We start from the raw sequence: 26,885 nt of genomic DNA, 5'->3' as shown, positions 1-26,885 counted from the left end.
ATTAATTTTCCCAAATATCTTTGCTATCCACATAGCAAATTAGCCAAAACTCGAAAATTTCTATGAAAATGAAACTTCGAAAATTAACTTTAGAGATCTAATCTACATTTTTTATATAAATAATATCTGGACCAAAGCAAATTGCGGAAAGCTTATCTTATATACAAAAATCAATTTGTGTTTGTTTGTTTGTTTGTCGGTTTGTCGGTTTGTTTGTTTGTTCCGTATAAACTCAAAAACGGCTGAACCGATTATCTTGGAATTTTCACAGATTGTGTAGGTTGGTCTGGAAGGAAACATAGTCCTCCTTAACCCAAAAGTACTACCCAAAAATAAAAGTTGACCTATCGAGACAATATGGGAATCAAATGAAAGGTATTCAGTAGTAGAGTACGAATTTCATATTAATCATATTAAAAATTAGGACCAAGTAACTGGGGGTCACCCCAACCCCAAAACCCCCTAAAATAGCTTTATTGGAAGATCGTGCCAATATGGGACTCAAATGAAAGGTATTCGGGAGTAGGTGACGAATATGGTCAGGAAGAACGAAAAGGCTTTATAATTTGTTAATATTGGAAGGGCGGACCCTCCAGCGTTACCCCAAAAACGCCATCCAAAATCAAAAGTGGACCGATAAGGACAATATGGTTATCAAATGAAAGGTAGTAAAGAGTAGGATACGAATATGACATCAAAAGTTGGTTACAAGTACACAGGAAGTCGCCCTTACCCCAAAACTCTTAAAAGCAGACAAACTGAACGTTCCTATCAATATGTGGCTCCAATGAAAGGCATTGGGGAGTAGATAACGAATCGGGTATACAAAATCAGGTCGAAGAATAGGGGGATACCCACAAGGGAATCCAGTTTTGAAACCAAGCGAACATAACCCGAACATATCAATATGGAGCTCAAATGAAAGGTTTTTGTGAGTAAAGAACGATTTGATACCTATTTTTAGGGTTTTGCGAGTAAAGAACGATTTCATACCCATATTAAGGGCGGAGTTCTAGCCCCAGCCCCAGCTCCAGAGCCCTCAAACCCGTACATATTTATTGGCCATGGCAGTTTTGGGCTTAAATCAAAGGTATTTAGGTGTAGAGCACGAATTTCCATTTTTGGGCGAAATATCTGAGGTACCATTCCACCCCAAAAAGCTTTCCCCATCAAATGGATATATAGACAAATCATCACAACATAGGGCTGAAATGAAACAGGACTTAATTACCGACTATGGTAATATGGGGCTTATGAATAGGTATTTGAGAGTATAGCACGAAGCTTATATTTACTTTAAGGGGCAAGTGTATGGGTGGCCACCTCAATCCCAAAATACACTCAAACCGGATATATTTACCCACTACAATATAGGAGTCCAAAAAAAGGCATAAATTTGTCCATGAAAATTTCATTAAAGAACGGCCAACTTCTCACAATCCAGTCCGATTCAAGTTTAAGCTCCATGATAAAGGATCTACTTTTTATAGCCGAGTCCCAACGAAGTACCGCAGTGCGACACCTCTATAGGGAGAAGTTTTTACATAACTTTTATACATGACATAGTACCTCATAAATGTCGCCAATATTAGCAAGTCAGCCACATCATTGGCTGACTTGCTTATCTCTGCGCTTCAATGACACGAATTCGATATCTAAATTCGGGGCGAAATGTCCCCATTTTAAAACTCTTCCAAAATGGGACTTTTTTATCGACCAATGCAATAAAGGGCTCAAAAAAAAGTATAAGAGCGTTAAAGAAGGCGCTGCGGAGCGGGTCCGGTTCGGCTAGTATATATATATATATAAGTCAAAGTGCGTATTTGAATTTTATACAGACTCGAAAATGGCTGATTCGTCATCTTGAAACGCCCTACAAAAGGGAAAAGTAAACTGATGGAAACCGTATGGGAATCAAATGTGAGGTATTAGAGCAAAGAATAAGAATATGATATCAACTTTGGCAACGACTATGAAGAGGAAGCCATTTCCCAAAACTCCCCATTCAATTAAATTTTTGTTTGAAAAGTTTGGACCCAGTGTATGGGGGATTCCCAACCCAAATAACCCCCAATGGCCAGAAGCCTTGGTCTATCGCTACTGTAGTATCACAATGGACTTAAAATTGTCTAAGTGAGACTGTAAAGGAATGCCACTCTTACATAACCTAACTTTAAATCAAATTCAAATTAAATTAAAATTTTGAAGACATTTTCAAACAAATTAAAGTGGAATACATTTTCTTAAAAATTTAATTTTTAGGATATTTCAGGAGAAAATCGAATTTGGACAAATTTTCTCTAAAAATGTAATTTCAGCAAAATGTTCTCTTAAAATGAAATGTTAGCGAAAGATGTTCACAGAGACGGCGTTTATCTCCTTTTTGCACTCCAAGACTGTTCGTCACTTTACTGTCCTGGTTGTTATTGCCCTTATGGCCAGTTTACTGTCCGTAAAGATGTTCACACTCGACGTCCTTGCGTTAGACCCACACCACCTCACGCATTCCATGATCGCTCGGATCTCCACCTGCAGGACCGTATTATGGTCAAGCAGTCTACAACAGATCTCAGTTCCTGGGTTCTCAATATAAACCCCCAGGCCCACTCTGTTCTCTAGCTTTGATCCGTCTGTGTAACATGATCTTCCAGATGGCAATACTAGGGTTCCGTCAATCCAAGACTATACCGCTGGCAGCAGTGCCTCGCACTCGGCCTCAAGTATAGTCTCAGGTATCCGATCGAAAATCTCTTCCATTTCTTTCAGGTTTCCTATCGTCGCCTCGATTATACCGCGATGGTAACACCTGCTCCTATCATTTATCCATTCTCCCATCGCCTTAAGTCTCATAGTCGCAATGACTGCCTCACACTTAATCTAATTGTCTATGGTTTGGATATCTAGAATAGTCTTCGGTGCCCTAGTGGGGGTGGTCCTCACCGCTCCGCCTATGCCAAGACAAGACAAGACAGGTTCTGTGAACCTGTTGTATTATCCTTTAAAATCAATCTTCGGTAAATATTTCTTTGAAAATTGAATTAAAGGTTATTTCCCAAGAAAATCAAAATTTGAGGACACTTTTTTGAACTAGAGTTTGAGGACATTGCTATGAGGAATTTGTTAAAAATCTTAATTACAAAGTTTTCTACTGAAAACAACATTTTTTTAAAAATGTTTATAAAATCACGTTTCGGCAATACATTCTGAAGTATACAAAAACTGAAACACTTTTTTTTAATGTTAATATAATTTTTAGGACATAAGAAAATGCGAGAACACAGGAACCTTAAAAAATTTTAATATTTGAGGACTTTTATGTAAAAACCAAACATTTTCTATTAAAATCTAATTGGGACTAAAGTCTCTGTGTATGTTAAATTTCGAGTAAATTTTAGGGAGTTTTCTATGAAAATCCAATTTCAACTAAGTCTTCTGTAGCCAAAAAATTTCAACAAAGTGTTCAAGCCTCAACAACTTTTTTATTTAAAATGAAATTTTGAGGACAGTTTCTAAGTAAATAAAAATTTGAGGACATGTTTTATGAAAATCAAATGTTGGGGATATTCGTTATGAAAATCTGGATTTTGAGGACATTTTCTATGAAAATTACATTTTGGGGACATAGTAAAGAAATTTCAATAAAGTCTTCTTTAAAGCCAAGCCTCAGCAAAATTTTTATTAAAAATTAATTTTAAGGACATTTTCTAAGTAAATGAAAATTTGAAGACATGTTTTAGAAAAATCAAATGTTGGGGATATTCGTTATGAAAATCTGAATTTTTATGGCATTTTGTATGAAAATTACATTTTGGGGCCATAGTAAAGAAATTTCAATAAATTATTCTTTAAAGTCAAGACTTAGCAACATTTTTAGTAAAATCTAAATTTTGAGGACATTTCCTAAGAAAATCAAAATTTGAGGACATGTTCTACGAAAGTCAAATGTTTGGGGTATTCGTTATAAAAATCTGGATTTTGAGGACATTTTCAATGAAAATTACATTAAATTTAAATTTTAAATATGAATATGGAACTTTTACGATTTTTCCAAAGAAAATCAAAATTTGAGCACATGTTTTAGGAAAATCAAATATTGGGGACATTCGTTATGAAAATCTGGATTTTGAGGGCATTTTCTATGAAAACTACATTTTGGGACATAATAAAGAAATCTCAAAAAATGTGTTCTTTAAAATCAAATTTCAGCAACATTCTATATGGATTTTTTTCGATATTTCCTAAGAAAATCAAAATTTGAGCGCATGTTTTATGAAAATCAAATGTTGGGGACATTCTCTATGGAAATCTGATATTTGAGGGCATTTTCTATGAAAATTACATTTTGGGGACATAGTAAAGAAAATTCATTAAAGTGTTCTTTAAAGACCGATTTCGGCAACAATTTCTATGAATATGGAATATTTACGATATTTCTTAAGAAAGTCATAATTTGAGGACTTGAAAGTGAAATTAACATATCTTAATAAAAATTATCCTCATCCTAACAGTTAAAACAAAATTAGAAATAAAAAATTGTTTGTTTTTTAAGAAAATCTTATTTTCATGGCATTTTTAGTTAAAATCAAAATTTGAAGTCTTTATCTATGAAAATCTATTTCAAACTAAATTATCTAGGAAATTAAAACTTCTTTAATTTTTTTTTTGAATAAAAATAGAAGTTTGATTTTCTATTTTTCTGGGAAAATAAAATGAGAATTTCCTATAAAAATCATATATAAGGAAATTTTGGCTACAAGAAAATACAACTTAAACATTTTACTATATATAACAATTTATTTATTTAATTTAAAAAGAGTAAGATATGTAATTAATCATATCATTATTATTGTACATTTAAAATTATATATATAATAATTTTTGTTTAACATAAATTAATATTTACAATTGCAACTAAAGTAAATGTATAAAAAAATTTCGTTTTCTTTACTATCAAATGTCATTTATATATACATTCATATATGGGATAAGGGATGAACAATTTTGAATAAACAACAAAAGACTTAAAAAATACTTATATTGTTTAGGCAGGCAAGGAGGGAGAAAAGATTAGCATCATCCTGGAGTTACCATGTCTTTTATACAATTTATGCTTCTTTAGAAGTGTAGGAGTTTATTTGCCAAAGTGTAATAGTGGTTTCTTATCAATCCATTTGCTCAAATCTACTTGTGGAATATCAGAGCATGACACGACAGCATTACTTTAAGAAGAAAAAAAAAGAAAAGAAAATAAAATAAAGGAATTTTTTTTTAAAATTTGCATACATAATCATTTTTTTAGTTTTGATAATTTTTATAAAATTTTTCTAGCAACTAACGTTTCATAAATTAGGACAACTGGCTTAAAATTTGACTGAAGATATAGCTGATAACATTTTTTTTAATTAAGATTTTTGCACTTACGACGATGAAACACGAAGGAAGGCCTTAGGCTGCATAGTTTGAATATTAACGCCGTTATCACATAATAAGCGAGCCATACTGGCTTTGCGCAATTCAGCCAATTGATCTATGTGAAAAAAGAGAAAGGAAAAATAAAATAATTATAAAAAAAACGTTGTTCGACTTTGTGGCATGTCATCTCATAATACCTGGAGTGAAACCAACATATCGTTCACCATTCTCATAGAAGAAACGATCACCAACTCGAGTGCGATAGAATTGTTCGGTCAAAATGCACAGGAAGGTAGGGCCAGCCAATGCTCCAGCAACATGAGCCTCTAGGGAACCGGCCACAGTGACCTCAACATCCTCGTGACTGGCATACAGATTTCTTAGTTGCTCGATATTCTATTGAGTAAATAAAATTTAAAAAAAAGTCAATGGTAAGCATTGGCATATGCATTACAAAAAGCACATTCGCAAATTTAAAATTGTCTTTCATTATCTTACTTGTTGATCAATTAGGTCAGCATAGTCCTCCCAACGTTGAGCTCGTCTCAAACCGCAAAACTCTCTGAAATCATTGTAGGAGGCCAAACCATGGTCACGATTACGTTGTATGTCAATAGCCCTCAAATCCATGCCAAATGGCATATTACGTCTGAACAAGAAGTGCTTAATCTGGAGGTAGACCAAGCAAAAAAAGGAAAAATTTTAACAAACACAGTGTCGAAGCCATTAATAATGTAAGTAGACATTGACAAAATAAAAATAAATCATTAGTAGATGAATGTTAATTCAACGTCTTGTGTTGCATTGCATTACCTCTCTGTCGAAGTTGATGTCGGTTAATTCTTCTGGCTGAGTGGCATGACCACGTGTTAGCGAATCAAAGTTGTCGCCAGCTTCAATGATACCGGGACGATTTAGCCAGTCACTGAGACGCAAAGAGCCTTCAACAGATCTAAGTTCTGATATCAGACTGCAAGAAACATGGAAGAAGTGAAACGAAAAAATGAAATGAAAATTGTATTTGCCATTCATAAAAACTAAGACAATGGCTTTTTTTATTTAAGAGACATATTGGTAGTCAAATCAATTTAGTTTAAAGAAACAAAATGTTAGCAAAACTTGTCTATAGACAAGTTAGGTTAGGTTAGTTTGAAAGTAGGTTATGTTAGGTTAAGTTTGAAAATAGGTGAGGTTAGGTTAGTTTGAAAATAGGTTACGTATTCGTATCCTCCAGGTACACTATGGACATTAGGATGGGTCGATTTTTATTATAAATCGTATAGCAAAAACGTAAACTATATTAAATTCTTAGAAAATTTTCCGAAGAAAATTAAATAAATAAAATGAAGTCCTTATCCGCTCCTCTCGACTTGAAAATGTGTATGTCCGTCTTTGCCAAATAAATAAATGATGCAGTGTAGCCAAATCAAAAAATATTGGAAATAATTCTGAAACTTGAACGAGTAGAGATATGTACACGAAACTTTACATAAACAAAAATGAGGTATTTTTCAACAGGTATGCAAAATGTGGGGAACCTAGTCCAGAGGCTAATCCATGGGGCTTGAAATTTGGTTGCCTCGAGCATGTCAAATTTTGAATTGATTCATTCTTTCTTAAAAAGGTAGAGCCTATAAATCCTACAAAAAACATGTTGAAATGTCTGGAATATCTCTTACAGTTTATGAGTTATTGGACTTAAAAAAAAAACTTTTTATTCAAAATTTTAGTTAATGTGTCGTCGGTGTTCCACAGTGAAACGATCGGCACGACAACGGAAATCCTATGGTTGGATCCGGATTGCGAGAAGACGAGGCTATTACAGAAAGAAGGCAAGTAGGAGGTCAGTAAAACTTTTGGTATCATAACAGGACACATAAGACTACGAGCTCACTTATGCAAAATCGGTGCGGCAAGTGATAGCATGTGTAGGGCATGCGGAGAAAGTGATGAAACGATGGAGAATTTCCTATTTCATTGCCCGGCTTTCGCGGTCAAACAGTCTAAAACAGATCTCAGACCTGGGTTCTCAATGTAGACCCCGATCCAATCGGCCCATAAATGACTGTTGGACAATCCAAAATTTGACATGCTCGAGGTGACTAACTTTCAATCCTCTGAACGCGCTAGCGTTCTGAGTCGGATACTTATTGGAAAACAACTCAACATTGGCTATGTTATGTTTCGTGCACATATCTCTATCCCTTTAAAAGTTCCGGAATTATTTCCAAGATTTTTCGATTTGGCAACACTGAAATAATAGGTTTTTCCCCAAGGTGGGTTGATATCTCCTGTTTAACCTCTACCTATCCTCCTGTTTAACCTTTACCTATCTTCCTGTTTAACCTCTACCTATCCTCCTGTTTAACCTCTACCTATCCTCCTGTTTAACCTCTACCTATTCTCCATTCCACCCCCTCCAAGCAGCATAGAGATCGTATCATATGCGGACGATTTTATGATCATGGCATCAGGCCCCCCAGCCATTGTTGACATCTGCGATAGGTTGAACGGCTACCTCAACGAACGTCTACCTCAAATATTTGCCACCAAATCTTCAGCCACATTGTTCACTACATATACGCGTGAGCTGAACACTGAGCTGACTGTGATGGTCATTGAAGAAATGATTCCGACGATCAAATGTCCCAAAATACTTGGCGTCACATTTGACTCTTACACATTCACCCCACATGCCACAGCAATTTGCGATAAAGTCAAATGTAGAGATAAGGTCCTCAAGTCACTTGCTGGCAGCACTTGGGGTGCAGATAAAGAAACCTTGTTGACCACGTACAAAGCAAATGGCCGGTCTGTGGTAAGTTATGCAGCGCCAGTATGGTCTCGTCAGCTTTGCGACACGCAGTGGAATAATATTCAGATCTGTCAGAATGCCGCCCTCCGAACTGCGTTCTCATGTGGACCACCTCCATTAGGAGATAAAGATCCTACCAGTGCGAAGACATAACTACATGCTGTCTAAGCAATACCTATTGGGCTACCTCTCGACAGACGAAGATTACCCTATGCAAGACGACACTGATACTACCCGTGTTGTTATATGGTTCTGAGGCATGGGTACTTGTGAAAGCAGGCGAGGCATTGCTTGGAGTGTTTGAGAGAGAGATTCTTCGTAAAATATATGGACCAGCTTGCGTTAATGAATAATATAGGCGTCGTGTGAACCACGAGCTGTATGACGACGAAAGCATAGTCACGTATCAAAATACAACGGCTGCGTTGGTTAGGTCATGTTGTCAGAATGGATGAAGAGGCTCCAGCAAAGAAGTCTTTTGAAGGCAAACACGGTAGTACACGCAAACCGGGACGACCAAAAGCCTTATGGAAAAATCGAAATTTGATGTCAGAAATTATAAAATGAGCGCAGAAGATCGCGGTGCTTGGAGTGCTATTCTACGTTCGGTTGGTGGAACATAGCCAATATAAATAAAGTAAGATCTCCACCGATATCCCCTACATATAAGCATGCTGTTGGTATCTGGGCAATTCGCTGGATGCCCTGCTTGATTTTGAGTAGAAAGGATATACGACTGATAGGTCTATTGCGCCTTGCTGCCGCATAGCATGCCTTGCCGGGCTTGGAGGTAAACACCGACCTTACATCCTGACTGGTCTTCGGAGCATACACAGGTCCCAATAACGCTGTGAATATCGCGGCAGGTTGGGGCCGGTTAGTCCACCTCTCTCTGTAGTAACTGGAATATTTCATTAGGTCCTGGTGAATAAATGATTGAAAGCGACTCAAGGCTTCCTTAACCATAAATTCCGTTATGATGATTCCGCGACCAACCTCATTGTTTCCGAAATCCAGTGTCTCTGTATGTATTATCTCGTGGAATATGCGTTTTCATTAGAAGCCTCGAGATGTCCTCCCGTGTCTGCTCTTGCTCCCATGTCGTCTACTAACGTTTCAGTTTGGACATGGATTTTTGTGAGAAACTTTTGCATCTTGACGGCGTCACTAACGCCATCGACCTGTTTTCAGAAAAGCTTTCGCAGGCACGTTTTACTGCTCTGATCATCTTATTGTATTCATTGAGCCATGATCGTTCCATTAAGGAACAGAGGCAAACTTCGCCACGTACTTCTCCACAAAGAGGTGTCGCATTGCAGCACGTTGTTCGGACTCGGCTGTAAAAAGAAGGTCCCTTATCATTGGACTTAGGAGGACTAAAGACCTCACTATTGCAGTCGTAATCCTGTTGACATTGTTGTCAATGTCTTTTATGCCTGGGTAATCTAAAGTATCTTGCTCAAGTCTTCCTCTGATTACTCTTCGGAATTTTGTCCAGTTTGTTTTAACTTTATTTCGGAAGCTTGTCGGATGCGGCACTGGCCGTCCTATTCTTAATGTGGCGAAGGTCCAAGAAGGAGTGCTCCATGGAGACACTCCAATCCTGAAGCTTATCCATCAGATTTTCCTCGATTATTGTTATATCTTTTACTATCCCCTTATCCTACGGTTTTCTTTTGTTAAAAATCATTTTCAATCTTAGACAATTTACTATGAATTCATACTTACTCCAAACGTCCCTCAATCTGAGAATGGAAGTATCTGAAGGCAGCTGTGGCATGAGAATTAATAACCGAAGGATCAATGCTAGGATCGAAATCATTGACGTGAGCATTGGGAGGAACATTGTAGATCAAACGATTTTTCAACATATTTTCGGTGCCCAAAAAGATGGGTAACCATTCGTAATAGGTAATGTGTTGCATTTGGGCAATATTGATTTTACGCGCCTCCTGGAACAAAGTACGATCATCAAAGTGAGGGTTAAGGGCAGCCAATTGATCGGCAATACGATTGTGTTCGCGCAGCAAAACGGTGTGCAAAATGGTAAGGCCAGGATTTTGATTAGCACGAATATCACCAGCCATGTAACAGATTTCATTCGGATCCACAGCATCACAATCGCCAGTGACATTTTGCGAAGCAGGCATCCATTCGGCACCATTACGTTGTTCGACAATCATGCGACCGCCTCGGAAGGCACGAATTTGACTATTTTGTTGTATGGAGTTGCCATAGACCAGGGACAAGTCCATGTAGGAGGTGACAACGCTGATTTGTTGAGCTGGTCCCCCAGCATTGTCGGGGCAATTGACATCCAAATCGGTGAGGGTACGCACGAAATTCAAACATTCAGTGCCAACTTGAGAAAATGCGGGATCATGGGGTGGCACCAAAATGGCAAAACAGGTCTTATGCAATGTGTCAGTGCCCACCAAACGGCCATCGTCGGTACAACAACGTGTAGGATGTTTTTCTGCAAATTAAACAAAAATAAAATAATGAGAAAATCTTTTTCTTATTTCTTCACGGTAATTTATTTGCGAAAACTTACTCGATTGTGTACCACCAGCGCCCAGGGACATATCATGGGTGACTATCTGACCCCATTGCATATTGATGAGTGTGAATTCCGGATCGGGTACATCCATTTCGCCAAAGACAACTGTCGAAACCAAACGGGCATTGGGCAAATCTTGTCCTGTTACCGATTCAGTGGGTGATGAGACCCCATCACCATAGCGTGGGGGCAAAAGGCGTGCATAACGGGTATTGGCCATACCCAATTGTGGCCGATCCATATGATTGCAGGAGCCATCTAAACTGCGATATGTGGTCTTATCACAAGCTTGTGGGGGCACAGCACAAACCGCACGACCACCTTGAGGGAAATGGGGTCCATAGGGGCCTCGAGCCAAAGTGACGAAAGGATTGGCTGCAGCAGGCGAGGTGGCAGCAAAGGCGGTCACAGCATTGCTGTAATGAGTTGAAGAGCGTATGTTAAAACTCATATAAAGGATATGTTTTGTTTAACGAATGTAAATTTCCCTGAATTTCCGGAAAAGGATTGCAGAAGGAGCTTGCCGTGCTGAAAAAAGGTGCTGATTTGAAAATGAAGGGTGTCCTTGTTTTATGGAAATTGCAATTTTTAAATTTGCTTTAGTGAAACATCTATGAAGAATGTAAATCGCTGTACACACCTCTTGCGAAAAACACAACCTCCATAAGGTTTCCTCAAGTGTACTCTGAAAATAGCCAAAAAATTTTATACCCTATCCAGACAAAGACCGAATTTATATGATTTTACTATAGGGGAAAAATACACATTTTCAAATCGAACAAGTAAGGATGGGTTAAAGTCGGGCGAAGCCGACTTTTTGATACCCTTCACCACATTGGATATGCAGGCTAAGTTGTCGAATTTGCTTAAATTTGATATGTAGTATTTCTATCAAAATCCGTACAAAACTTCGCTTAAAACGCCCCACATATCTTCAAGATCTGACGTTTTCGGAAAATAGGGTAAGGGGAGAGTCCGCCCATTAAACTTTGGGTGATAGATCTATTTCATTCTCTTGGTGTTAGATTGGAGTAGCCAAACCCTTTGCCCTGAAAGTGGATATGAAATTCATACTCTACTCCCAAAAACAACGTTTGAGTCATATATAGCTATGGTCGGTATTTATGTGTGGTTTAGGGGGAGTTTATCAGATTTGAGACTCTTTCTGCCATAGTCCATAAATAAGTCCAGTTTGAGGGGTATGTAGGGTGATGCGATCCCCCGACACTAAGACCCAAACGAGAATTTTTTTGAGTCCTTTATTGTCGCGATATACATGTCCTGTTGAACGGCATATACTATATCAACATTAGATTCGAACTCTGTTATAGACCTTCTTTTAATTTCCATATTATCCCGATCGAACTAAACATCCTATTGAAAGGTATTTAGAGGGTGGGCCGGACCGAGACCCTCTCCCAGAGTCTATCCCAAATGTGTATATCAGATTCGTAGTCAACTCCCAAGAACCTTTCATTTGATACCCATTTTGTGACGTTGGACATTCATGCCCGATTTGAGGGTTTTAGGGATTGAGGATGCCCCGTAGACAATTTGGAGCAAATGCTTATAACATATGTGTACTCAACTTCCAAACCCCTTTCATTTGATACCCCTACTGTTCTAATCGGTAAATAAGTCCTATTGAGGGGGTTTGGTGGTAGGGGGCGCTCCAGACACCAAGGAATAAATTGCTATATCAGCTTTTTTACTCTATTTTTATGTACCTTTAATTTGATATCCATATTGTAAAATTTCAAATGCAAATTTTGCCTAGGAACATTCCACTGAGGAACAGGGGCAAACTTCTCACATATCAATGAGTGCAGTCCGATTCAAGTTTAAGCTCAGTGATAAGGGACCTTCTTTTTAAAGCCGAGTCCGAACGGCGTGCCGCAGTGCGACTCCTCTTTGGAGAGACGTTTTACATGGCATAGTACCTCACAAATGTTGCCAGGGGAAGGGAAAACCACCGCTGAAAATTTTTCTGATGGTCTCGCCGGGATTCGAACCCAGTCGTTCAGCGTCATAGGCTTACCTCTGCGCTACGGTGGCCTCCAGATATCTATATTGTATCAATCGGTAAATATGTTCTGCTGGGAGGGTTTGGGCGGGTGGGTAGGCCCCTCAGACACCAAGGAGTACATTTTTATCTTAGTTTTTTACTCTACTTTTAAATATATTTCATTTGATACCCATATTGCCCAAAGCGGTAAGTGTCCTGTTTGCTGGTGTTTTTGGGGGTGGGGGACCCCCCGACGCCAGGGGTGACATTTTAATGTCAAGTTCGCACTCTACTCCTTAATACCTTTCATTTGATACCCGTATTGTCCCAATCGGTAAACATGTCCGTTCGGGTGGGTTTTGGGATGGGGCGTCCCCCCAGGTTATTTGACCCCAAAATTTTATAAAAATTTCGTGTTTTGGGGCCCCTAGGGCCATAAGGTGGCATGAAAAATTTCGCTTAAATCGGTGCAACCATCTCCGAGATCAGGCGTTTTTATACCCACCACCGAAGGATGGGGGTATATTCATTTTTATACCCACCACCGAAGGATGGGGGTATATTCATTTTGTCATTCCGTTTGCAACACATCGAAATATCCATTTCCGACCCTATAAAGTATATATATTCTTGATCAGCGTAAAAATCTAAGACGATCTAGACATGTCCGTCCGTCTGTCCGTCTGTCCGTCTGTCCGTCTGTCCGTCTGTCTGTTGAAATCACGCTACAGTCTTTAAAAATTGAGATATTGAGCTGAAATTTTGCACAGATTCTTTTTTTGTCTATAAGCAGGTTAAGTTCGAAGATGGGCTATATCGGACTATATCTTGATATAGCCCCCATATAGACCGATCCGCCGATTTAGGGTCTTAGGCCCATAAAAGCCACATTTATTATCCGACTTTGCTGAAATTTGGGGCAGTGAGTTGCTTTGAGCCTTTCGACATCCTTCGTCAATTTGGCTCAGATCGGTCCAGATTTGGATATAGCTGCCATGTAGACCGATCCTCAGATTTAGGGTCTTAGGCCCATAAAAGCCACATTTTATATCCGATTTGGATGAAATTTGGCACAGTGAGTTGTGTTAGGCCCTTCAACATTCTTCGTCAATTTGGCCCAGATCGGTGCAGATTTGGATATAGCTGCCATATAGACCGATCCTCCGATTTATGGTCTTAGGTCCATAAAAGCCACATTTATTATCCGATTTTGCTGAATTTTGGGACAGTGAGTTGGGTTGAGCCCTTCGACATCCTTGGTCAATTTGGCCCAGATCGGGTCAAATTTGGATATAGCTGCCATATAGACCGATCCTCCGATTTATGGTCTTAGGCCCATAAAAGCCACATTTATTATCCGATTTTGCTGAAATTTGGGACAGTGGGATGCGTTACGCCACTCGACATGTTTCTTCAATTTGGCCCAGATCGGTCCAAATTTGGATATAGCTGCCATATAGACCGATCCTCCGATTTATGGTCTTAGGCCCATAAAAGCCACATTTATTATCCGATTTTGCTGAAATTTGAGACAGTGAGTTACGTTGAGCCCTTCGACATCCTTCGTCAATTTGGCCCAGATCGGTCCAAATTTGGATATAGCCGCCATATAGACCGATCCTCCGATTTATGGTCTTAGGCCCATAAAAGCCACATTTATTATCCGATTTTGCTGAAATTTGGGACAGTGATTTGCTTTAGGCCCTTCGACATCTTTTTTCTATTTGGCTCTGATCGGTTCAGATTAGGATATAGCTGCCATATAGACCGATCTCTCGATTTAAGGTTTTGGGCCCATAAAAAGCGCATTTATTGTCCGATGTCGCTGAAATTTGGGACAATGACTTGTGTTGGGCCCTTCGATATTTGTCTTCAATTTGGCTCAGATCGGTCCAGATTTGGATATAGCTGCCATATAGACCTATCTCTCGGTTGAACAATGACTTGTACTTATAAGCATTTGGTCTAAATCGGATGATATCTATAGAGCTGCTATGGGGCATAAGGTATGAATTTTTCACTGGATTTTGACGAAATGTGGTTCACATATATACCCGAGGTGGTGGGTATCCAAAGTTCGGCCCGGCCGAACTTAACGCCTTCTTACTTGTTGAAAATGGGGATATGGGGAAGATTCTTTCATTTGATACCTTTCATTTGAAACCCATATTGTCCCAATCGGTAAACATGTCCGTTCGGGTGGGTTTTGGGATGGCGCGTCCCCCCAGGTTATTTGACCTTAAAATTTTATACAAATTTCGTGTTTTTGGGGTCCATAAGGCCATAAGGTGGCATGAAAAATTTCGCTTAAATCGGTGCAACCATCTCCGAGATCTGGCGTTGTTGAAAATGGGGATATGGGGAGGGTTCAAATCGGCCGAACATATATATGAGAGGTATATAGAAGTCTGAACGTCTAAACTTATAAGAGAATCCATCGTGCAAAATTTCGTAAGAATCGGACAAATGACGATATAATTGCAATTTTAGTCCAAGTCGGACGAACATATATATGGGAGCTATATCCAAATCTGAACCGATTTTTTCCAATTTTAATAGGCTTTGTCTATAGGCCCAAGAAAATGCTTGTGCCAAATTTGAAGACGATCTGATGAAAATTGCTACATGTACTTTGTACACAAATTAACATGGACAGACGGACATAGCTTAATCAAATCAGAAAGTGATTCTGAGTCGATCGGTATGTTTATCAATGGGTCTATCTCTCTTCCTTTTGGGTGTTGCAAATAAATTCACTAAGTTATGATACTCAGTACCACAGTAATGGCGTTGGGTATAAAAACCACAGTTTAAGCTGTAAATATTTTTTTCCATTTTGTGAAAGTTTTTACCTGACTAATGGCAATGCCACTGGACCCGTGGGAAAAGCTGATCCACCATGATCATATCTGTGTCCGGGAAAGGCATCCACGGCATGTTCATTATGTAGTATGTGATAGGCAGTATTGGAAACCTTTATACTCAAAGCCTGGCCAATTAGTACCAAAAGAAAACACAATCCATTTCTCCAAATCATCTGTAATTGTAAGAAAAATAGAGATAAACAATTAGTAAAACGAAATTTTAAATAAAACAAATGAAAGAAAATCAAATAAAAAAAACAAATGAAAGAAAATCAAAAGATCGACTGGGTTGAATCTTATATAACTTCCAGCATGGATGGCATTTGTCAAGTTCTTTGCTTGGTATCTCTTTATAGGCATATAAAGTTAAATGGTTAAAAATTGCAATGCTATTGGAACTATATCAGTTTATGGGCCGATTCGGACCCTATTTGTGCCGATTCGTTGTACAAAATTTTAACCAAATCGGATAAGAATTGCGCCCTCTAGCGGCCCAAGAAGTCAAGATCCAAGATCGGTTCATATGGGAGCTATAGCAATCGATTTTGACCATACTTATCACAGTTGTTGGAAGTCATTAAAACACACGTCATGCACAATTTCAGACAAATTGGACAAGAATTGTGACCTCTAGTAGCTCAAGAATTCAAGATTTAGGATCGGTTTATATGGTCTGATTTAGCCCATTTACAATTCCAACCCCGAATCTTATATACCCTACACCATGGATGGCATTTAACACATTTTTTTAATGACTTTTTCCGCGGGAGTGGTCAATCTCCGAATGGTCGCTTCCCTAGATGGCGGAGGGGCGAGAGGGACACTCCACCTCATCTAGGGCTTTATTTAGCGTAGATGTAGTGTCGCAGATACCTCCTTAAGGAGTCTTGTATTCCCCGTGGACCGAAATTGAGTTACGAATCGTCGAGATCCAGCAATGATGGCTTCACTCTGCAGGTGAAGGTGCCTTGGCACTTGTCGAGAGTAATGCTTCAAGCGCTGAACCAATCGTCAAAATAACAAATGGCTGTGGGACGGAAAACACAGGTATTGTTTCCGACCGAGTCAACGATAATGTCAACAATACCGCCATCACAGCCAACGCGAAAGAAGAGGTCATCAGGATGATAGAGGAAGTAAGCGAAGACATCGCCAAGCTTACAACAAAATTGAAAAAGGTAACAGGGGCAGAATGAAGGAATCTAGCTAAGGTTCAGGATGTTCCTAGGCATACAAGAAACATTCCACTTTAGCGGAAGCTAATAAAAGGACCAGATCTTCCGAAGTGCTCTTCGGGAAACCTCCCTAAAAGTGTTCCCCGATTTCAAGTACTCTAGGAAGACCGAGTCAGCTCTCCCGCTTCGGAGAGTCCAGACAGTATCTGACGGAGGGAAACAAAGTTGGATCGTGGTTTTGGGAATCGCACCTAGGAAAAGGAAGATGGTTGCTGAAAGAGTTAAGGAGGCACAGCAGAGACGAGATGACGTTTAGTGCTCGAACGCCTAAAGCTACCCGCTTGAAATTTTGCACAGATAGTCAATATTAATGTGGATCGTTGAGGATTGCAAATGGACCACATCGGTTGAGATTTGGATATAGCTCCCATATAAACCGATCTCACGATTTAACTTCTTGAGCCCCTGGAAGCCTCAATTTTCATTCGATTTGGCTTAAATTTTGTATATATAATGGAGGCCACTGTAGCGCAGAGGTTAGCATGTCCGACTATGACGCTGAACGCCTGAGTTCGAATCCTGGCGAGACCATCGGAAAAAATTTTCAGCGGTGGTTTTCCCCTCCTAATGCTGGCAACATTTGTGAGGTACTATGCCATGTAAAACTTCTCTCCAAAGAGGAGTCGCACTGCGGCACGCCGTTCGGACTCGGCTATAAAAAGGAGGCCCCCTGTCATTGAGCTTAAAACTTGAATCGGACTGCACTCAATGATATGTGAGAAGCTTCCCCCGGTTCCTTAGTGGAATGTTCATAGGCAAAAAATTGCAATTTGCAATGTTCTCTTACGACTTCTAACAACTGTGCCAAGTAAAGTCCAAATCGGTATATAACCTGATATAGCTCCTATAAAAACCGATCTCCCGATTTGAGTTCCTGAGCGCCTGGAAGCCGCGATTTTTGTCCGATTTGGCCGAAATTTTGCATATAGTGTTCTATCTTGACTTCCAACAACTGTGCCAAGTAAGGTTTAAATTTGTATATAACCGGATACAGATCCCACCGAGATCTACCGATTTGACTTCTTCAGCCCTTGGAAGCTGCAATTTTCATCCAATTTGGCTGAACTTTTCTACATGGTGTTCTGTTATGTTATGTCGCAACAACTGCGCCAAGTACGATCCAATTCGGTCTATAACTAGATACAGCTCCCATATTGTAGCAGAATCCATGGTGGTGGATTCTTTAGATTCGGTCCGGTCAAACTTAGCACGCTTTTACTTGTTTTCTTCTTGTCTTATGCATTAGTTTCGTTTTTCTGTCTGGTATCGTTCTGTGTTTTATTTTTATTTATATTTTTCCTTCTTCTTCTTCGTCTCTTTTATTTTCTTCTAGCATGAACACAATGGACCTTAGGTCTCCGAAGCGGCAAATAACGGAGGTTGCTAGTCGCGTGCACTTCAACCTAACCCAATCTAACTTCGGATCGCATATCGTTATTTCGGAATAACGAGATTTGTATACACTCTCTGCTTGTGGGTATAAAAATGTAGGAAAATAAAAAAATTATTAACATATAGAAGGGGTAAACCTCTAAAATTTTGGTTAAATATAGCTTTATTTTATTGGGCATTTTATCGGCTTTTGTAACTTCCATTTTCATTCAAATTTTACGAAGTTGCACTCGACTTTTGTCCTACCTTATTTGTGATACACAAGATTAATTATAAGGACTTCGCGCCAAATATCGCACCTCATTGCTATAAATATCAAAAATTTGTCTCCCAGCAATTCAAAATAAACAAAAAATTTTATAAATTACTCAATTTAGGATAATTGTTTTGAAAGTTGTTATCCATAGTTGTTGACGAAGCAAAATATTTAGCTTCATGCATTAAAAAAAACCGTAACTATTTAAGCTAATTTTATTGCTTCAAAAACATAAAAAAAAACAAAAGTTTCTATTATCTTGGTCTGTTGGTGGCCGGCATTCTCCATAAACATTGACACTTTCATGTTTATAAGAAAAACAACAACATAACATTATACAATACAATCAATCCAATTTAGAAGAATTGTACATTCAAACGAAAGGAAATTTAACGTTTTTTTCTATCTAGCCATGTGGCAGCTTTTTATACAGTGTTTGCTTATATAAAAGTTTTAGTTTTTTTTATATATGGATAAAGACATTTGCCTGATATGGTATAGCACTAGCATGAAATGCGCTAAGAATTCAACATATTTCAATGGAGATCAATTGCAGTTTATACGAGCACAAATGCCCCAACGCTAAGTAAGTCCATTACCATGCTTAGAATAACGATGTGACAACAGCCGGCATAGTTTGGACTGTGATCATGCAAAAAGGAAATAGTAAATACACTTAAAGAAAGATGTCAATATACAGGTATTGCAAATGCCCTCCTTTTGTTTGTTTCTATGTGGTAATCACTGTAAAATCCTTAAAAAGGCTGGGAGTATCAGTTTGGAGGTTGAACCATGGGCTACAAATTGGCGAAGTGGATTAGTAACGGATTTCCTCTGTCACCTAACCCAAATCTTGATATGGGTTAGGTTAGAGCTCTTGTCCCAATTGGACTATATAGATATAATAATTGTAAGAGAGAGGGTAAAATACAATTCAGATATCGAAAAATGAAGAAACTCAGTTTCATCAAAGTAATATTCAGAAAAGACAGATTACGTTAAATTGAATTCACTTCTGAGTTCAATGGAGTGGAATACTCTCCATTCAATGAATTCTTTAGATAAAATGCTACAAATGTTCTATAGTACTCTAAGATACTATGTATCAGAAACTGTTCCAAAGAGAATACCCCTTACAAATGATGGTCCTCCGTGGAATACTCCTTTATTCTCCAGAAAGAATAAACTCTATAGAAAATTGATTCTCATTTTTATTATATGAATTATTCAGTAGCAAGGTCGAAATACACGATTATGAATAAACAACTGTATGGCAAGTACATAACAAAGATGAAGAATGAGATGATGTCGAATCCTAAATCCTTTAAAGGTTTTATTAACAATAAACGTCAACGTAATGGTTTCCCAAAGAGTTTGCAGTTTGGACAAATTGCTGTTGATGATGATATTGGAATCTTAAATATCTTTGCATAATTTTTTAGAACCACTTATTCCACCAAATCGCTCGAGGATACTTTTAAATATCCCTACCCGATTTCTGAATTCTCATCTAAACATATAGATGTCCATAGTTTTGATGCTTCAACTGTGTTGGAAAACTTAAGATGCCTCAAAAGTATGACAGCTCCTAGGCCAGATGGAATCCCAGCATGCATACTGAAACAGTGTGCGGAAAATCTTGCTCTTCCTCTTTCTTTACTCTTCAACAAATCTTTATATTCTGGGTGTTTTCCTGAAATGCGGAAGGAGTCTTACATTGTTCCTTTATTTAAGACGGCTTAGAGAACGGACGTTTCCAATTATAGAGGTATCGGGAGGTATTTTATCAAAATGCCAGCTTGGTTTTCGAAAACATCGCTCGACATTAACGAATATTTTAGAGCTCACTACGGTTGTTAACGATGGATTTAGAAAGAAATACCAGACAGACTGTATTTATACTGATTTTAGTAAGGCATTCGATAAGATAAATCATAGATTGTAATTAACCAAATTGCATTACATGGGGTTCGATCTTTTGTTATTAAATTGGATAAAGTCGTACCTTTTCGGCAGATCAAAAATGGTGAAATTTGGTAATGCAGTGTCTAATACAACTAATGTGAGTTCTGGCGTTCCATAAGGGAGCCATCTCGGTCCTATACTTTTTACTCTGTTCATTAATAACTTGCCAAATGTAGTAAGCCACTCTAAAGTACTTATGTATGCGGACCATATCAAAATATTTCTGTCGTATAATCTCGAGACGTATCAAAGTTTACTGTAATCTGATCATAAGTTTTTTTGACTGGTGCAAAAATAATCTACTGTAACTAAACATTAAAAAATGTAAGCATATGACCTTTTTATACCCCCCACCATAGGACGGGGATATACTAATTTCATCATTCTGTTTGTAACTCCTCGCAATATTTGTCTAAGACCCCATAAAGTATATATATTCTTGATCGTCATGACATTTTAAGCCGATCTAGCCATATCCGGCCGTCCGCCTGTCTGTCGAAAGCACGGTAACTTTCGAAGAAGTAAAGCTAGCCGCTTGAAATTTTGCACAAACACTTCTTATTAGTGTAGGTCGGTTGGGATTGTAAATTGGCCGCCATATAAACCGATCTTGGATCTTGACTTCTAGAGCCTCTAGAGAGCTCAATTTTGCATGATGTGTTTTATTATCACTTCCAACAACTGTGTTGAGTATGGTTGAAATCGGTTCATAACCTCATATAGCTGTCATATAAACCTATCTGGGGTCTTGACTTCTTGAGCGCCTGGAAGGCGCAATTCCTATCCGATTTGACTGAATTTTTGCTCTGCGGGTTAAGTTATGACTTCCAATCACTGTGCTAAGTATGGTTTAAATCGGTCCATTATCTGATATAGCTGCCATATAAACCGATCTTGAATCTTGACTTATTCACCCAATATAGGGGGCAATTCTAATCCGATTTGGCTGAAACTTCGCATGACGTTTTTTGTTTTTGACTTCTCTCAACTGCGCCAAATATGATTCAAATCGAGCCATAACCTGATAAAGCTGCCATACAAACCGATTTGGGATCTTGACTTCTTGAGCCTCCACTGGGCGTAATTATAACCTCTTTGGCTGAAATTTTGTACAACGGCTTCTTCCATGACCTTCAACATACGTGTCACATAAGGCCTGAATCGGTCTATAGCCTGATACAGCTCCCATATAAACCGGTCTCCCTATTTCAGTTTTTGAGCCCCTAAAGGGCGACCATAACTTGATATAGCTCCAATATTATATTTTATTTTATCCTTTGTTTGCCTAAAACAGATATCAGGAAAAGAACTCGACAAATGCGATCTATGGTGGAGGGTATATAAAATTCGGCCCAGGCGACCATAGCGCGCTTTTACTTGTTTAGACTAAAGAAGTATACAAAATGTTATTATTTATTTTAAGGGCCGCTTAATTGAATCTGTCTCATCATGAACGATCTTATGATCCTTTTGGATCACCGGTTAGACTTCCGCGATCACATTTCTGTAATTACTAACAAGGCATATAAAATCTTAGGCTTTATTAAACGTTGGAGTAAAGAATTCTCAGATCCAATAGTTACTGAGCAGTTGTATATTTCTTTTGTGCGTTGTATCTTAGAGTTCCACCAATTATGCAAATTGGCCGCCTCTTCCTTGAATTCATCAAATTTTATAATCTAATTGATCTATCAGAAAGTCGTGAGTTGATAAAAAGGAAGTTAATTTTATACTTGAATCATACGTAGTATTTAAACCTCTATGTTCTTCGGATAAGCTATTGGAGGGTCCATGCGGAACATACAAACAAACAACTGTTAATTTTTTTAAATCCTCCACCATTTATGTATGTATTTAAAGTTTTACTTAAGTTATTTTTCTGAGTGTATTGTCGTACTTGGTTCAACTTTGCTAACTAAGTCTAAACTGTTATATTGCGATGTTAGATGCTAGATGTTGATGTTAAGCCATTGATAAACTTCAATGTCCAATGTTGGCCAACATAAACTTATGTTGCTTGACAGAAGTAAAGAGAGGCCAGAGATTATGTGCACCAACTTGGGGTGACTAGTACATTAAGGCAGTGCTCTCAAACCATCCATTATGTGTGTAGTTAAGTATGCATATGTTTAACTGTCTAATAAATAGCCATGAGGTATGAACACCTGCTTATAGATTTGATATAATAGCTGAGATGGCTACCAGTAACACTTGAAGCATTTTGCTCCAGTTTCCCAAAGATTCGTCCTCCATAAGAATGCACGACTATAAAAAAAAACAAACAAAAAACCGCATAGCTTTCATAGAGTTTTTTCTAAGTTCAGATTTTTCCTTGGGGTTTTATCCACATGTTGTATGTGTTTGCTTCACCACTATCCAGTCCAGTCAATGGAGAGTTTCATTGAATTGCAATTCAATTGATCTGTAAGTAAGATAGCCTATTATATCATGAGAATTTGCCATTTGGTTGCTTCGCCACGTTGGCATCATGAAGTACCACAACGTTTTGCTACACTTTATATTGGTTTTCAACAATATTTTGTGGTCGCGGCATATGTTGAACTAGAATAGATGTCTGTCTTTTGAACCATAGAGTTGTATGGCCCAATGTTATTGATATATATCTGTGGAATTGGAAAATATGGTATGGTAAGGATGGTAAATGTAGCAGAATTATAGGGGGCGACTGAAAGCATATGCAAGTATTAGAAGATATGAAATGAAAAATAAAAACAAGTAAAAAATGCATTAAGTTAGGACGGACCGAACTATGGATACCAACATAAAAAATGTACAAATTTGCACATGAACATTCCATTTAGGCAAAATTTCAAGCGACTAGGTTAGGTCAGATGAGGATGATACCAGACATTAAATATCTATGTACTCAACGGGGCCTATTATGACCCATTGTGATACCTCAATAGCCGTTCTCTCTTCGATCTAGGTAGATGAGCCGGCGACGCAACTGAGTGCAGCACAATTCGCCAATGTACTCTCTTGTACGACTTTGATGATAGAAAAATAAATAAAATAATGCTTCACAAATTGATCACTGTACCCGCTCGTACCACTTTGATGACAGAACAAAAGATTTCAATCTTCCTGGATTCAGTTCTCTTAGTTTAGTTTAGGTTAGGTTGAAAAGAGGGTGCCTCTTTTTAACCTATTAATCCGCCCCATGCCACTATTGACATACACACAAAGTACTTTACAAGTAAAAAGGCGTAAGTTTGGCCGGGCCGAACTTTGGATACCCCCACCTCGGGTATATAAGTAAATCAACTGTCGTCATAATCCGGTGAAAAATGCATAATTTATGCCCCCACAGCAGCTAAATCGAAATATGATCTGATTTGGACCAAATTCGGCACATTGAGTGGTCTAATAACTACAAATCGTTGTTAAATTTTTTAGAACAAAATATTGGTCTTTTTGGTACCTATATCCAAAGCTATATACGACACGGATATCGAATAGCCTAACATAAATCACTGTGTCAAATTTCAGCGAAATCGGATCATGAATGCGATTGTCATGGGGCCAAGACTTTTAATCAAGAGATCTGTCTGTGTGGCAGCTATATCCAAATCTGGACCCGTCTGGGCCACATTGAAGAGGGATGTCAAAGGGCCTAACACAACTCACTCAAATTTCGGTGAAATCGGACAATAACTTCTCATATATGAATGAGTGCTGTCCGATTCAAGTTTGAGCTCCATGATAAGGGAATCCTTTTTATAGCCGAGTCCAAAAGGCGTGCTACAGTGCGACACCTCTTTGGGGAGAAGTTTGTGCATGGCATAGTATCTCACATATGTAGCCAGCACTGGGAGGGAATAACCACCGCTGAAAATGCTTTCTGAAAGAATGAACCCAGGTTTCCGGCGTCATAGGCGGACAAGCCAACCTCGCGCTATGGTGGCCTTCATACCAACCAGCACGGACATATATCTTAGCTACATTTCATCCAAATCTGATTAGAAATGCACTAATTATGAATACAAAAAGTTCATTCAGTCGACTGGCTTATTTACAGCTATATGTGTAACACATCATGCTCCAATTTCATCATATCATATTCGGCACGGATAAAGAGAATTCTTATACAGCTTGCTGTACCAAATTTCAGCGCAATCGTATTTTAAAGGTACAAGATCTCAGAACCATTTACAAAAATGGTCAGTTAATCATGTTAAAGTGTCTGGCACAACTTCCTTTTCCAAATTTTATTAAATCGGGAAGTAAATGCGACTTTAATGGGTGTAAGACCATACATGAGGCGACGGTCTACATGGATATATTCAAATAATGACCAATTTGGGCCATGTTGGGCACGGATGTCGGGGGGTCCAATACTACTCACTGTTGTAATTAAAGAAACGGATCAAAAATACGCCTATTATGAGCTCAATAATCCTAATCGGGAGATTAGTCTATATGGGGCTATATCCACGACACGGGTAAAGAATTGTCCAAGGCAACTCATTTCGTCAAATTCCAACGAAATCGGCTAAAAAGTTTGCCTTTTACAGGCCGATGACCTTAAATTGGGAGATCGGTAGCTATATCCAAAGACCTCCGTGGCGCAGAGTTTAGCACGATTCTGTTCACCTGGGTTCGAGACCCGCCAAGAACATAAGAAGAACTTTCAGCGGTGGCTATCCCCTCCTAGGTGATCTGAAGAATCCGAACACTGTTGAGAATATGAAAAATTTTCAGCGGATTGTTATCCCCACCTAATGCTAGCTACATTTTTGAGGTACTATGCCATGCATAAGAGCCATTCAAAAACTTCTGCCAAAAAAGGTGACGCAATGCGGCACTCCTTACAAATTAGGGGCCCAGACAAACCAGGGCCTTGAAATTTTGCACACGATCACACTAACATGTCAGCTCTAACTCTACCCGTTCTCACACGCCAACTTTTTTACTAGTTTTTTTTTCGATTTTTTCCCACTGTGCGCCGTTCGGACTCGATTGTAAAAGGAAAGTCCCTTATAATTGAATATAAACATGAATCGGACAGCACTCATTGATATGTGAGAAGTTTGCCTCAATATATCCAAATATGGTTCGATGTGCATCGTATATGGCAAGGATGTCAAAGCACCTAACACAACCCACTGTGCCAAAGTTTAGCTCTGCTTCAATCGAGAGATTGGTTAATACCAAAATATAAAACGACTTACATTAATAAGAAGTATTTGTTCAGAATTTCTAGCGAGTTGGTCTATTCGTTTAAACGCTATTGTGGTTTCCTCATGCGGAAGGAGGCCACCAGGGGCCTTTTTTCAGATAAATATTTGGAAGTGTTACTAATGGAATGAAACACTTAGTATACCTCCATTCTATGTTGAAGGATAATTGTACTTAAGTAAGTTCATCATAGCGTATACGTTCTATTAATACAAAAATTTAGTATTAAAGTTATCATACGCAGCATGGTCCCAAATAGCTGATGAGATTTTAGTATGTGTAAAAATTTTGACAGAAATTTTTGTGGAAACTTTAATTTTTTAGACAAATTAAACTTTATTTATTTCGTAGAATTTGTAAAATATGATTTTTTTCGGAATTTGTTTTGTAATAGATTATTTTTGCTGTTAAATTTTTACAAACAAATTTTTCAAAATTTAATATTTTTTGGGAAAGTTTCGCAGATATTTGAAAATTACATAGTATTTCAGAGGGAATACATTATGAATTTTTTTTATAGAAAAACTCTTCGAAATTTTCATTCGCATCGATTTTTCCTCTAAGATTGATGTTCACACAAAATGTCCTTAAAATTTGAATTTCATAGAAAGCGTCCAAAAATTTTGATTTTCATGGAAAATGTCCAGAAATTTGATTTTCATGAGAAGTCATAAGCAAACTTGGTTTTAATAGAAAATTACCTCAAAATTCAATTTTTTCCGAAAATGTTCTCAGAATATGTCATAAAGTTTTGATTTTTCTAGAAAATATCCTCAGTTTGATTTTCATACGACTGTCCTATAAAATTTCATTGTGACAGAAAATGTTCTGAATATGAATGAATATTTTATCAAATTTGGATTTTTATAGAAAAAATCCTCAAATCCTCATTTTCATAAAACTATCCTCGAAATTTCATTGTCACAGAAAATGTCCTCAAAATTTGGTTTTCATAGAATATGTCCTCAAAATTTTGATTTTCATATAAAATATCCTCAAAGTTTGATTTTCATGGAATATGTCTTCAAGTTTTGATTTTAATAGACAACGTTCTCAAAATGTCCTCAAAATAAGATTTTTATAAAAAATTTCTTCAAAATTTTGATTTTCATAGAAAATATCGCCAAAGTTTGATTTTCATGGAATATGTCCTCAAGTTTTGATTTTAATAGACAACGTTCT

The 26,885-nt window shown here is 38.0% G+C and overlaps 1 protein-coding gene across 4 annotated transcripts in view; it reads right to left on the bottom strand.

The window, feature by feature from the left end:
* Positions 1–4,955: 4,955 nt before the first annotated feature.
* Positions 4,956–26,885, bottom strand: part of LOC106082180 (peroxidase) — a 135,254-nt gene continuing 113,324 nt past the window's right edge. For 3 of the 4 annotated variants that reach the window (XM_059362553.1, XM_013244543.2, XM_013244544.2), the window contains 8 exons: positions 15,645–15,829; positions 10,782–11,203; positions 9,956–10,703; positions 6,226–6,382; positions 5,911–6,081; positions 5,610–5,808; positions 5,422–5,527; positions 4,957–5,219 (listed from right to left, as the gene is read on the bottom strand). In XM_059362553.1, coding sequence (XP_059218536.1) covers positions 5,132–5,219; positions 5,422–5,527; positions 5,610–5,808; positions 5,911–6,081; positions 6,226–6,382; positions 9,956–10,703; positions 10,782–11,203; positions 15,645–15,829 — 2,076 coding nt within the window. In that variant the 3' untranslated portion in view covers positions 4,957–5,131. Of the gene's footprint in view, positions 5,220–5,421; positions 5,528–5,609; positions 5,809–5,910; positions 6,082–6,225; positions 6,383–9,955; positions 10,704–10,781; positions 11,204–15,644; positions 15,830–26,885 lie in introns of all 4 variants that reach the window. The other variant, XM_059362554.1, reaches the window with a different exon arrangement.

This window comes from Stomoxys calcitrans, chromosome 2 (genome assembly GCF_963082655.1).
Source record: "Stomoxys calcitrans chromosome 2, idStoCalc2.1, whole genome shotgun sequence".
Classification (NCBI taxonomy): domain Eukaryota; kingdom Metazoa; phylum Arthropoda; class Insecta; order Diptera; family Muscidae; genus Stomoxys; species Stomoxys calcitrans.
Note: the sequence above shows the minus strand (reverse complement) of the source record. Positions and strands in the feature narration are given on the sequence as shown.